The 14,194-nt window shown below is 38.3% G+C and overlaps 2 protein-coding genes across 11 annotated transcripts in view; one reads left to right on the top strand and one right to left on the bottom strand.

The window, feature by feature from the left end:
- The window catches only part of KDM1B (lysine demethylase 1B), a 45,852-nt gene that overhangs the window by 28,769 nt on the left and 2,889 nt on the right, over window positions 1-14,194 (top strand). For 3 of the 7 annotated variants that reach the window (XR_012157309.1, XM_073331905.1, XM_073331906.1), the window contains exons 16-21: window positions 671-745; window positions 2,234-2,350; window positions 3,318-3,443; window positions 5,034-5,156; window positions 7,646-7,798; window positions 8,971-9,098. Coding sequence is in view for 6 of the 7 variants with exons in the window: in XM_073331905.1 (XP_073188006.1) it covers window positions 671-745; window positions 2,234-2,350; window positions 3,318-3,443; window positions 5,034-5,156; window positions 7,646-7,798; window positions 8,971-9,054 (678 nt within the window). In the remaining variant the exon portion in view is untranslated. Of the gene's footprint in view, window positions 1-670; window positions 746-2,233; window positions 2,351-3,317; window positions 3,444-5,033; window positions 5,157-7,645; window positions 7,799-8,970; window positions 11,752-14,194 lie in introns of those variants that run through there. The other 4 variants (XM_073331907.1, XM_073331908.1, XM_073331904.1 and 1 more) reach the window with 2 other exon arrangements.
- The window catches only part of DEK (DEK proto-oncogene), a 37,613-nt gene continuing 31,401 nt past the window's right edge, over window positions 7,983-14,194 (bottom strand). For all 4 annotated transcript variants that reach the window (XM_073331913.1, XM_073331910.1, XM_073331912.1 and 1 more), the window contains one exon: window positions 7,983-14,019. In XM_073331913.1, coding sequence (XP_073188014.1) covers window positions 14,003-14,019 — 17 coding nt within the window. In that variant the 3' untranslated portion in view covers window positions 7,983-14,002. The remainder of the gene's footprint in view (window positions 14,020-14,194) is intronic.

Below are 14,194 nucleotides of genomic sequence, written 5' to 3'. Positions count from 1 at the left end.
CGCCCCCCAACTCTCTGCCTGCACCTCGCACCCCTCCTGCACCCCAATCCCCTGCCCTGAGCCCCCTGCTGCACCCCGCACCCCAACTCCCTGCCCTGAGCCCCCTGCTGCACCCCGCATGCTGCACCCCAACCCCCTGCCCCAGCCCTGCATACAATTTCCCCAGCCAGATGTGGCCCTTGGCCCAAAAAGTTTACCCACCCCGGTCTAAAATGTCTGACTAAGCTAATCATAATATTTAGCAAGTACATAAAGTTTGTTCTTGAAAAAGTCACGTTTGTAACTAACTTGACTTTAAAAACATATATTTTCCCTTCTTTCATGTATCAGACTCCTTAGCGTTAGCATTCGTACTAATAAACTGTTTGACTTCTACCCTTACCATTTCTGGGAACGCAGGGATAATCTTGAGAGAACTGTGTATAACATAGTTCTCCTCCTTATCATATTATGAATTGCTTCATTTGAACAGTGAACAACTGTTTCAGGTTCCCTTTTTCCACAGTGGCTAGTTTTTCTGATTAACGTGCTCTTCTGCATCAAATACGGGAGCTAACGTATCCGGAAGTGACGTTTATAGACTTGTAATAATTTGCTATCCTCTGAATGTGGACTGTATAATTTCATAGAATTTTTGGTGTATCACCATTACTTTCCCTTTGCAAACCAGGTACACAGTATAGACTATTCTGGGGAAGAAGTCCAGGTCACTACAGCAGATGGAACTGTGTGGACAGCACAAAAGGTAACAAGTATGTTTCAAGTTTATCTATATTTAGATCATAGATTCTTTAGAGGTTAAAAATAAAATCTGTATATTTTTACAACTTAATTGTTCAGTGACCCATGTTTGGTTAATATAGTGACCGTTTTTCACTGGGCATGTTTAAGTTTGGAATGCTAATTTATATATACTGTGGAAACTCGCTCATTTGAACAAATGACCTATTCAGAATTACCTGAATTTTGCAAATAAGTGAAACACACAGTTTTAAAAATATCTAAGATTAACGGCTGATGAAGCGTCCTCTGTTTGCTTATTTTGATGGTTGTTTTAATAACACTGATATTTCATAATGCACTAGTAAGAGTAGTATATTTTTATTTAGACTTAAATAACTATTTGTAAGAGTCAATCTAATATTCTGATGTCAGTATTAGGACAATATAAAAGAGACCAGATGAAAATCAGCTTGCTTTAGTGACAGCTGTTTGGTTACATTCCCCACTCCAACCTCCCTCCTATTTTTACATTTATATTTCACCCAGATACATATATATCTAGCCTTTTTACTCCCTTTCTCTGGGAATAGGACTTTACACTTTACTACTGACTCTCCCCTCATTTCCTATCGCTCCAACTGCTCTAATCTGCCCAGGCTTGCTTCTTCTCAAATTTTGAGGGCGTGTGCTTTGATCAAGGCTGAATTTACACCACAGAAAAGCCCAGAAGAATAAGACATGAAGCTGTTGTGCAGGGTGTAGAGAAAAGTAATCGAAAAAGCCACTTGGAAACTCTAGAACTATAACTATCAGGAAGCATTACTACTGTTAGCATAGTGACAGGTTTCAGAGGGGTAGCTGTGTTAGTCTCTGTGAGCAAAAACAACGAGGAGTCCTTGTGGCACCTTAGAGACTAACCAATTTATTTGGGCATAAGCTTTCATGGGGTAAAACCATAAATTGGTTAGTCTCTAAGGTGCCCCAAAGACTCCTCGTTGTTTTTACTGTTAGCATAGTTCAACACTGTGTTGTAAGTCACTCTCCAGACTACATCTTGAGAACCACTGTACTGAGGAGTCTGTTCTCCCCTGAATGTGTGACATGGCTGCCATTAATGTGCAGTGACAGTAGACATTAACCCCGAGTTGCCCTGGGAGAATTGTGCCTCCTCATCTTTGTTCTGTTACAAGAACAATGAGTTTCAGAGTAACAGCCGTGTTAGTCTGTATCCGCAAAAAGAAAAGGAGGGCTTGTGGCGCCTTAGAGACTAGCAAATTTATTAGAGCATAAGCTTTTGTGAGCTACAGCTCACTTCATTGGATGCATGCAGTCCGATGAAGTGAGCTGTAGCTCACGAAAGCTTATGCTCTAATAAATTTGTTAGTCTCTAAGGTGCCACAAGTCCTCCTTTTCTTTTTAAGAACAATGGGTACTTTCAATGAGAGATTAGTCTTAATGCTTTGTAAAGCTTTTGCTATTGTTGTGATCATGATTCTTTATTCTTCCATAGGTTTTGGTTACTGTGCCACTGGCCCTTCTTCAGAAAAATGCCATTCAGTTTAATCCACCACTGCCAGAAAGAAAAATGAAAGCCATTAACAGTTTGGGAGCAGGAGTCATTGAGAAGGTACATAATTAATTAAAATTACTTTTTACTTATGGGAAAGAAAATGAGCATCAAGTGCTTTGAGCCTCTTAGTAGGATGATTCTGACTTGCATCCTGTAGCATAATTTACTTTCATGCTATAAGCATAGAGCTGCTGTGGGTATGCCTGGGTATGTGTATTGTGATATTTACTTTCTTAATTTTTTTTTAACCTGCACAACATACATTTAAATAAATAAATCAAGCATAGAAGAGCAAAATGGTATCTGGATCCTATATATACATTTTTCTTTCCCTTTCGTTTTCCATCCTAATTTAACCATGTTTTTTTAAACAAATTATTTTGTAGAAAATCACTGCTGGTCTTTAAACTTTTTGCCTATATTTGAACAATGTGTATGGTAGAGTACTAAGTCTAACAGACATAAGGGGTGATATCCACCCACTCCAGTTCCTTTGTCAGGCAAAAGGGCCAGAGTGGCATAAAGAGACACTAAAAGCCCCGTATTTGCCCTGGGGAGGATTCTCCCTTCCCCCACTAGTGCGTAAAACTATCTCTGAGGTTCCCTTCACATTCACCAATCCTTGTGTGCTGGGGGTGGGGCTGGCAGGACGACTGTGCCAAGGGCACACAGCATTGCAGAACTTCCAGGCATTGCTGCACCCTACAGGGCAACCATCCCTCTGGGCTATGAGTTCTGTGTAGTGCCTCATAAGAGCACAGTATCTTGCCCAAGGTTTTCTGTAGCCAAATGGATTACCAACATTACTCAGATTTGTGCTTTTTTAATCTGAGATAGCAAAAGTTTTATACCACTCTTCTTTCTTGATAAAGAAAAAGACCCAAATATCCTACCTAGCATATTTGGGTACCTGAGGTTGAGGGGAAAGAGAGAGAGAGAAACGTTTTAAATACGGAGGTACGAGGCAGGTTACAAATTCTGTAATGTGAAATTCTCTCTGACTGAATCTTTTCTCTCTCTCTAGGTTGCCTTGCAGTTTCCTTATAGATTCTGGGACAGCAAAATTCAAGGAGCTGATTTTTTTGGTCACGTTCCACCTAGTTCCAGCAAACGTGGGCTCTTCAGTGTCTTCTATGACATGGATCCACAGGTACCATATGCTGTATATGGTGGAATGTCAGTATTTTCAATTGTCTCTTACAAATTTCAGTTTGAAACCCAAGTGCAATAATGGAGGTTTTCTTTGCTGTTTGCTCCCTTGCTATTAGAAAAATGGGACCGGTATTTTTCTGTAGGAGAAGAACAGATTGTGAATTGACAAGACTCTTTTTAAAGCATTGCTTTGTAGTAAGTAGGAGACACTTTTCAAGACTGGCTGCAGAGCGATCCTTATGCAACTAGGCTGTCCTTGTTTTAGGTCTGAAAGATTTGGGCTTCTTGAGCCAGATAAAGGCACTGGGGTGATATATACTGAAGTGCTGTTCCACAGCCAAGTCTATGGAATTTGAATACAGATTGTTGTAATGAATGGTGTAGAAAGAATGAGGAATTCAGTTTTCATCTTAGGAACATAAGTCTTGGTTCTCTGTTTTCCCTACATCTTGTGTAATCATTTTAAACCAGTGAGGGGGATAGAGAATCAGGCTCGTAGATTGGACCCGTAGGCTGACACCACTGCAGTCAGATTGGCTTCACCCATAACAATAATAAGGCTGTAAGGTCAGTTCAAAGCTATGGATTTTGATACCAACTCCAGCCTGTGGTTTGACAGCATGTCTACCCCCTCCCCTTTTACTCTCAGTGTACCTTGCCCTTTTATCTACTACTTTTTGTGAACAAGTAAAGAGCTTTCTGTAACTTGCTGGCTTTTCCAAGAGACCCTATGAAGACAATGTCCTGTAATCATGTGTTCCTGGCTGACCTTTAGAAAAGGCACCTGCCAGTATTTGAGAAGTTACTCCTGCAGAAAGATTCAGTGTGCTGGTGGAGGGGGTTTTTGAGGATAAATAGGAGCTTCTGGAGTAATTCTTATGTAGCAAATTGTTCTCTAGGTTAGTAATGATGGTAGGTTAATTGCCCCATAAAGAGGAGAGGGAGGAATGGCACACTGTGAGCGAGATGAGGCCTTCTGCGATATTCTGTAGCCACTGCTCTTTCACTTTTGAAACTCCTGATAGCTGAGTTTTGTGGTAACAGGTAAGCAGGACCACAGCTGTTTTAGAGCAGAACATTTGGTGCCTGAGCCAAACCCCGGTCAAGTAAATATAAAGACTTCCGTGGACTTCAGTGGGCTTTGTCTCAGACCCGTAATGACTAGCATCCTAGTGGGGCCTCTTCTTGTTTCCGTCTCTTGAAGTTGGCAGTGGAGCGTTAGCATTGAACAGGAGATCAGATCTGGCACTGAAAATGTGACTTTTATGCATGAATGTAAGCATGTTAACATCCTTTGTGTATTATTTAGGCTGACAAATATATGTGTTCCAGTTAATTCTGCACTATTCTAAAAAGGACTAACTCTATCTAATAAAGTTCTATATTATCCTCTGACTTCTAGTTTTTTCATATCTGAGAGTAAAAACTACAGAGGATGAACTTTCTTTGGGATCATAACTGACTTGGTCCAAAAAAAAAGTTAATTTTCCCCACTGACTGTCTGTTGGGGACAGTAGTAATTTAAGTGACTTTCTAGACATGGTTAGTATTTCTGAAATGATATCAAATGTTAATGTTTTGATTCTAGGGTAAATATAGTGTTCTAATGTCAGTAGTTACTGGAGATGCTGTGACAACCATTAAGAATTTAGATGACAAACAAGTACTACAACTGTGCATGACTGTACTTCGAGAACTGTTTAAGGAGCAGGTAAGAGAAGTCTGTTTCCGTCAAAGAAGAATTAACTTGCCAGAGATTTAAAGAGGGACCTGCAAAGAAACAAAAAGTTTGCGCCCTTTTATTACTTCTCTATGATGTATAAAGAAGGTCTGAAACATGTGTATGTGTGTGTTTTTCTGCCTGTCTTTTGTCTGAGAAATATCAGGATTGTCAAGTCTGATCTTCTGTGATCACAGAAAGGGAAATTGGGAGCTATCATGGGCCTGAATTGAAGAAGTAGGGTTGGTAAAATGTAAACCAAATGGAAGTTTTTCTTCCACATGTTTTGGTTAGAGGCATTAAGAAAAACCAAACAAAGTTTAAACAGTCTGAGTAAAAATCGCTTCTCAGTTAATCAGGTGTCATGTCCTTGATCTTTCCGATGTTATCATCCCACTAGTTCACCATCCATACAGAAAGTTGTATAGGCTAGTCAAGAGCTGGCTTTCTGATGTGAAAACCAAGCAGAATAAACCCCCACCTCCCCACACACACAAAAGAGGCACGCCTTCCTTGTATATCTGTTGGGTACAAGTCCTCTTTGCTCTCTCTTTCTTAGCAGGTCACCTTTGAGATAATAACTAATATCTACATTTATTATAAACACTATTTGCCAATTCTGGGGAAGCAGGAGATCATTACTTAGCAATACCATTTGCACCCAACCCTGGAGGGCTGAACTTTCCTCTCACGATATTCTAGAGTGGCTCTGATTTTTAATAGCTGGATGCTAAGGAAGACTGAGGGCATGGCTACACTTGCAGATGTAGAGCGCTTTGAGTTAAACCCACCTTCGTAGAGCGCAGTAGGGGAAAGCCCTGCAGTCTGTCCACACTGACAGCTTCAAGCGCACTGGCGAGGCCATATTTGCAGCACTTGCATTGGCACTGGGCACAGTGCGTTATGGGCAGCTATCCCAGCATGCAAGTGATAACGTGCTTTTCAAATGTGGGGGGTGGGGTGGAGTGTGTTGTGGCTATGTGGGGGGAGAGAGAGTGGGTTTGGTGGGCGGGGCTGAGAGCATGTCAGCATGCTGTCTTGTAAGTTCAGAAAGCAGCAGACCCCTCTCCCTCCGCCGCCCCTCTCTCTCTCACACACACAGCATTCCGCAGTAATGGTTGCTTTGCCTCGGAGGAGATAAGCAGCCGGCTGTCAGAAACAGCTTTCAACGGGCATTTCCGCATTCCTACAGCCGATTCAAAAACAATGACAAAAGTGGCCACTTGACTTAAGGGGATTATGAGCCATTTCTGGAGGCTGATCAGAGCGCAGTAAAGCAACACCTCGTTCACACTGGTGCCACAACACTCCAGCGAGGGCGCAGCAAACGGTTATTCCACTCGCCGAGGTGCAGTACCAGCAGCGCTGTAGCTACAGAGTCAGAGCGCTCTACGTGCCTTGCCAGTGTGGATGGGTAGTGAGCTAGTGTGCCCGGGGAGTCTTCATTGCACTGTAACTCGCAAGTGTAGCCAAGCCAGTAGTGGCTAAACCGACCTCTGGATTCTTTGAGTTGAGTAAACTTTGAGTAAAACAAATGTTGCCACTGTTTTGTCATATTTGTATTATTTTGAAATTTGGATCTTGTTTGGAGCTTTCTAGTCTGAATTAGTCACGCAGTTCAGGTGTTGTGTAATGCATGATGTACATTGGTGGCTCTAATGCTTTGTGTGAGCCCTTCCTTATAGTTGGTGCATACAGAGTCCATGCTTACTTCCAGCCCCCCACCCCTGAGATGGGAGAGATTTTAATGAAGCTGGCAGACACCAGCAAGGATGAGGCTAATGGCCTCAACAGAAATAACACTGATAGCTAACTTTTAAGTGATTCACTTAAAGAAATCCTGAGTTTTCAGTTGTTCCTCAGAAAATATACTTGAGTGAGCAGCTGTTATAACAAATTATATTCATATTAAAAGTTCACCTACTTGCTATTCTGACCTCTCAAGAACTTACAGGTGGCAAATTAATATTTGGTCTCCATGCCAGTCTGATTGTTTTCTCCCCATCTTATACAACCAGAAGAACTTATCTGTAAAACTTCTTTCATGGTGGACCAGTTACTACAGTTTATAAAGACAAGCTGCACCAGGAGTCCTTTCTAAGATGTACCCCACTATTGTAGAAATCTCAGCATTATTTCACAAAGTTGATCTTTAGTCTCTTGGTTGCAGAAAGTTTTGTGCATAGTAATGTTGACCCTGAGGTTATCACTAGTAAACTGATGCTTCTTGTACCTGTTCAGAAGAATATACAAAGCATATCGTCTGGGGGAAGAAGAGTTTCTTCTCCAAATATAGCTGTATGCAGCATTACAACCCTTGTATTATGCAGACTCTCAAATTTCCTAAGTTCAAAGCTGCATGAGTATACCCTGAATATTTCAAACATTAGGTTAAGCATTTTAACAAATATAATTCTTCACTGGAGGTTCCTATAAACTCTCACCATTATACTGCATAACTTATTTCCTTGATAATTCAGGAAGTTCCAGACCCAGTAAAGTACTTCGTTACACGATGGAACAAAGATCCCTGGATCCAGATGGCATATAGTTTTGTAAAGACAGGTGGCAGTGGTGAGGCTTATGATGTTATAGCTGAAGACATTCAAGGAACAATCTTCTTTGCTGGCGAGGTAAATGTCTTCATTATTATTCTAAAATTGGTTCAAGAATTTAGTTTTTATTTGTTGTAAAAAAGAGATTAAGTGCTGGGTAGAGAAAGATATAGAGTGGACAGACATTTTGTAAATATCCCCTTTGCCAATGCACCTTGATTCTGACGTACAGCACTTCCTAGCTTGTTTTGCGCTGGCACTGCCAGTTGTACCAAATTGAAGGGTGGCTTTGTGAAGTGGATAAATGCAGAGTAGGATGAGGCCACAAAATCCACTTACGCTTTCAATGTAATTGTGATTTGAACTTCTCTTTGCAGAAGTGTGTGTAGTTTCAATCTGCTTAGCCATATGAGCCAGAGCCTCTAGTTTTGAAAATCTGCACCAAAATGTATACCCAAAACAAGATGCAAAATGGAAAATTGTTACGCTGGTGTGGATATAACTTATATAACTGACTTCAGTCCCTGTGGACATGTTTTTCCATTAGGGATGTACAGTAACTATCATCTTGCCCTATGGAAGACAGAAGAGCAATAAGCTCTTTAAAAGACAAGCCCCTGCCTATGTATGGAGGAATGTCTCAAGTAGTTAATAATGATAAATTGTAGTTCTTCAAAAACGACTCTCCAGGCATGCCCTTTATCGTAGTTATGTTTTGCATAATTGTATCTGGATACATATGGTCAATTGCTGATTTTATAAAGACAAAATGCATGTTCATATTATAGATTGAGACTCATAATTGCCCACTGCAGTTCAGATGAACTGCATAATTGACTGACTATTTCTCCATTGGTCACTAATGCAGCTGTAACAAACTCATGCCATTGATACTATTGTGTATTGATATACAAAAGTGTACGAACAACCTCTCTGAAGTAATGTCCAAACTAGCAAAAATGACTACCTCTGCCAAGAGTCCAATTTCTTCGCTTTAATGGTATATGACTTCAGAGTTTACCTTTTTGCTAAATTCAGTACTTGTTGCCTTTTTTTAAAAGGCTTTTCTTTGGTTCATCTTTTTAACAAGCTATTTTTAAAATTCGAGAGCATTTAATAGTTTGAAAATACCTGTGTAAAAGCATATATCAAACACTCTTGCACTACACAGAACTTTGTTTTGGAGCAAAATTTTATTTTTGTTCTTCTATAGCTGTTTCAGAAATTATGCAATTTTTATTTTATTATAGGCCACAAACAGGCACTTTCCACAGACCGTTACAGGAGCCTACTTGAGTGGCGTTCGAGAAGCAAGCAAAATAGCAGCATTTTGAATACTGACATTTGTGTCTATATATTTTTTAATTGTTTTCTGTGGGTAAGACTTCCTTCAATTTCCCCTTTGCTATCATTCCCCCAATTGGTACTTAAAACAGTATATGGTATCTGAAGATAAAATCTTCATCTTTAACTTTCCTTTTCTTTCAAACCCTGGTGCTACATGAAGTCATAGTTTTTCTTAATGTCATTTTTCCAACAAAGATGATATTAACATGTCAGCACTGACATTGGAGTCTCTTGCTACTGTGGCGCACACAGGTCTACTACCAGAGCCTGCTGCGTGAGGCCTTTTTCTATATGGTTCAGCCCACACTATTGTAGTAAACCACCTGCATTGAAGAAGTTCAGAACAACAGAGCAATTGATTTCTATACAGTATTAGAGCATGGTGGATTATTTAGTGGTGGAGCTCCTAAATTCATTTTGTTCTCAGGTTGATCATGATCAGAGTAGTACTTGAACAAACAAGCCAAATCATGGAATGCCAATGGAGATGGTTGTAAGAGAGAACAAAATCAGTTACATCTACCCCACCCTACTCCTAATAACCTCTTCTGACATTTTTTCAGTGTATTTACTGTCCACCAGTCAGGCTTTGGCATCTCAAATGTGTTCCTTTTAAATAAAAACTGCTGGAACAGTTTATAGTGCAATCATCAAAGGGTTATTGAAGCTAAAGGATTTTTCAAAAGGAAAAAAGCTTTTGTTACAGTAAAAATGTCTCTGAAATGTTCTCTGTGCTGCATATTCAGAGTTGTAAAGGAATAATCTTTATGATAAGAGTTAGTTTAGGTTTGCTCAGTGTTGATCATGCAAGTAGGGTAGCACAAAAAATTGTATGGGTTTAGGTGTTTTTCCTTTGAAAGTGAACTTCCAAATTCATTTGAGCTGAGTAGGTGAATCACTTACACACATAATTATGAGAGCTTAATTGGGGATAAAAGGGGAGTGTAAGTTATTAGTGACTCATTCAGCTTTTGTATTTAAAATAGGTGAAGATGAATGAGGTAAAATATGCTTTTTATGAAGGGCTGAAATAAGGTGGCTTGCACTTTGATTTAGTTTATTATTTGAAGGTATTATAAAAAATGATTCTGGAGTAATTCAGTAAAAGATAAGTAGATACTTAAGTTCTTCCCACAGGGGAAGGCAGCAAGAAATAAAACACACAGCATCCACACCTGCCTTAACATCCCATAGAACAGGGTAAATGGAGAATGTTTTAAATTAAAAAAAAAAACCAAAACACTTTTTTCCTCCTGTGATGTTACTGCAGAGTTCTGTGTGATTCTGGAAGGAAAATAAGCACTTAATTATTTTTCTTAGTCTCTAGAATGCTGTGTGTGTGTGACAAAGCAAGTCTTCTTGAGTTACAGTGCTTAACTCCAGAAAGGTTACCTTTAGAAAAGAAGCCTGCTGAAGAAAAAACAATTTTTTACTCTTCTTCGATACCTAATTTGTTTTCTAGAGTAGATGTGATGTTCAGATGTTAAATATTTTTATTTAATCTTTAATTTACAAGGTTGAAGATGTTTATATGTAACTAGATCTGTTTTTCAGCTAAATATTCTGCTTTTTAAAACTGAACTGAGGATGTGACTGAAAGTGTAAGTGTTCCTAATTTTTTTTGCTCTAAAGAATGCTAATATCTCTAGTTCTGAAATACTTCAAGTACTAAATTGTAAGTGGCTTAAAGGTTAGAGAGCAAGGCTTGAAATCCTTTGCTTGTAGAAGAAATGGTAATCAAGGTTTAAATTTTGCTAAATCATTGCTACTTTGATTATTCCATGTTTTATAGACCAATTTATAATGGAAGTGAGAGAGATTTCAATAGGAAATGAAAAGTGTCCATAGTGGGCAAAAGTGAAAGGAAGAACTCCCTGCCTCTCTCAATGTACTAGATAAGATACCAAAATTTTAATAGGAAAGAAGCTTAGAAACAGAGTTAAATAAAAGAATCATTGGTACAAGCTCAGAATATACATTCTGTTTACAGCCCACATCTACAGGCCTTGGTCAAAGCTCCAATCAGCTTCGTAATAACATGGAAACAGTTAAGAGCCTGACCTTTCAGTTAATCCTTAGTGTCTTAGATCCCAATTCACCAGTCTATCCCTCTTCAGCAAAGCATTTCTGTTCATGCTGAACTTTAAGCATAGACCCAAGTCCTGTTGACAACTGCATTGGAATTTATATACATTCTTAACAGTGGGCACATGTTTAAATGCTTTGCTGAATTAAGGCCTCATTAAAAAGGCAAGAATGGGGGATAATAAATGCAGAGCATATGGTAAATTTTAAACTGTTTACCAAAGTAATAAGACATTTATTATGGACTAATCAGGCATTTAAACTGTTTTGTGCTACACTTCATATGTGGAGAAACAAGCATAAAATGAGACTATTCCATTTTGTTTATACTTATTTAAGACTTAAAAAGTTAAGAGCCTCAGAATTGGCCCAACTTAAAGCACTGGAGAAGTTCTTGGGGACTAATAATTATGTCATTTAATTAAGCATGCCAGTTTTTCTAACTTGTGTACAGTTTATTCCCTGTAAATAAACAGGAGAATGGCTTTAAGTAAATTTGTTTAAAATATGACCAAAATGTCTGAAGGCAGAGCATGATCTGTTACACTTCAACTCTTCTGTGTGACTGTTATGGCAGCAGAATAAAACTGTAAAGTGTCCACTGGATGTTGCACATTGTTTTTGAAATTGATGCTAAGCACATACTGAGCAACATGACAACATGCTTGACTAATATCTAGAGGTAGAATCTTATAGTTGCTGTTCTATAACTCTCTGAATTGCAAGTCCTGATTCTATTATCTGTACAATAATGGATCCAGCGTCTTTCAAAGGATCACACAACACTTCACCAAGCACTGACTGTGGTGGGGACAAGAGATGATACTCTACACACAAGCTTCACCCCTAGACCATACCCTTGGTTGAGAACCAGTGGGGTAGAGTTAATCATAGTGTCAACACTTATGCACTCTAGCTTTCATTAGCATTTTCCTACATGAGGAAAAGCATTTGAGAAGAAATTCAGTAACTTTGATCTTGTCCACCTCATTCAAATAAGGTGGTGACTTGGCCATGAGTGTTATTTACAGAAGCTTTAGAAGTACAATTTAAAAATAACCTATTGTAGTACTACCCAAGGACAAAACAAGATTCAGTGACAAGTAACTTACTGCTTTACCAGGATTTTGAAATTGTTTAAATGCCTTTGTTAAAGTTGATAAGATTGTTCAAAGCAATTGCACAAGGGGTCGGTCATTTCTTGTAGTCATATTTTGATGGCAGGACATGTTATGGCACAGATCACACCTCTAAAGCACAGAAACCTTTTCCAGAGTTTTCTCTAGATGATTAAGTGCACATCTGTGGCTGTAGAGTTTTACTGTACAGGTAAGTGAATATCAAAATTGATTTAAGTTTTTCTGAAAGACATTTATTGAGTACAAAACTGAAACATTCAGCCTTTTTAAAGAAAGGATTACATGCAAAGAAATCATAAAAAGGTAAAGGTTAATTAACATCCTGACTAGCTGAACATTTTCAGAATTTAAATAATCTGACTCCTAATTTTGCAAACATAGAATACTAAAATTTTAAAAATGTTTTGCTCTTGAATACTGGAGTCATTAGAGGATTTGTTTTTCATAGCATTGATAGCAACACTTTTTGTTTGGCCTGTGTTAGTATTTTACATAAATTATAAGTGACTTTCTATAATAGCACAAAGGTATAATATGGTGGGCAAAAACAACTTACATGAAAATTTCCACTTTGAACCAAAAGCAGTTGGCCAAAGTTTGAGATGTGATTCTAGAGTACCATAAACCATATTTATGCTTGAATTTAGAAAACTATTCCTATTCAGAATAGCACTTAAGTAAATGATTAAGTACTATCCTGCTTGGGCTCCTAGATTTGGGGCATGATTTTCAGTTGTTAAGCCTGCCAGGTGTTCATCACTTTAGGCACCCACTTCTGAAAGTTTTGGCCACAGAGTCCAACACCCAAATAAGCATTATCAAGTCAATTACTTTTCCCCCTATAGCCTTCACTTTGAACTTTATTAATGTATTAGGTCAAGCCATTGGAACAAATACAGCTGTAGCCTTTTATATAAAGTTAAACACTGAAAAGCTTAAGTATAAAATTACAGGCGAATCTTCCTTACAAGGCAAGATTGGACAAACAGTAAAACTTCAACTCTTTTGTTTAAACTTTTATGGAGCTTCCCACTTTTCATCCCAGCATCACTGCTGAACACTGACATGTCATAAGTCCTAAGATAACTAGAGATTTAAAAAACTGATTTGCACAACAGAAATCTGCAATAACTTTATATACAGTCTTTAAAAGTACAAAAATAATATCTGCCAATTAGTTACCATGCTTTGATGGTTCTCAGTGCATACACATGCAAGACAGTAATGTAGATTGAGCATTCTGAATTTATAGCATGTAAATCAGAATATAAACACTAGCATGACTGATCTTCAGAATATGCATTCAAATATTTCTATAACCCAATACTGCAGTATTCCAGACAATTTCTGCATGTATGTATGCGAACACAAACTTTTATCCTACTTGAGTCTTAAAAAAAATTATGCAAGGTATTAAAGCACATTAAAAGCTATGATGTCTTAATGAATCTACTACTACAAAGCAATTCAAAATGTACAAAACTATAAAAAGGGAACATTTATTGCCATGCAAAAAAAAGTAAGCAAGTTAACTAAAACCTGCATCAAATGCAATTATTAAAAAGGTACACAAAGCAATTTACATTGATACTCGGTCCGCAGAATCAGCGCTGACTAAACATAATATATCACAAACATTCTTTTTGCTGGTGTCTATCATCTTCAAATCCATGGGAACATAAGTCAGCAGTTTTCATTTCCTCCAGTCAAATTAGATCATGAAATCAACTGAAATGAGACAGTTTCTCCTTTAGCCTTAATCAATTCCATACCAGTCTAACATTAAGATAAAGGCTGTTCAAGAACAGGTACAAAAATGCTAGTTAAGAAATGATTATGCTCTTCTCTCAACCATCCCATTTACATGGGAGTACCACCACAAATCAAATTGTTCAGTACCATC

This window comes from Lepidochelys kempii, chromosome 2 (assembly GCF_965140265.1).
Source record: "Lepidochelys kempii isolate rLepKem1 chromosome 2, rLepKem1.hap2, whole genome shotgun sequence".
NCBI classification, from domain to species: domain Eukaryota; kingdom Metazoa; phylum Chordata; order Testudines; family Cheloniidae; genus Lepidochelys; species Lepidochelys kempii.
The sequence above is the reverse complement of the archived record's forward strand: the minus strand, read 5'-3'. Positions and strand labels throughout refer to the sequence as shown.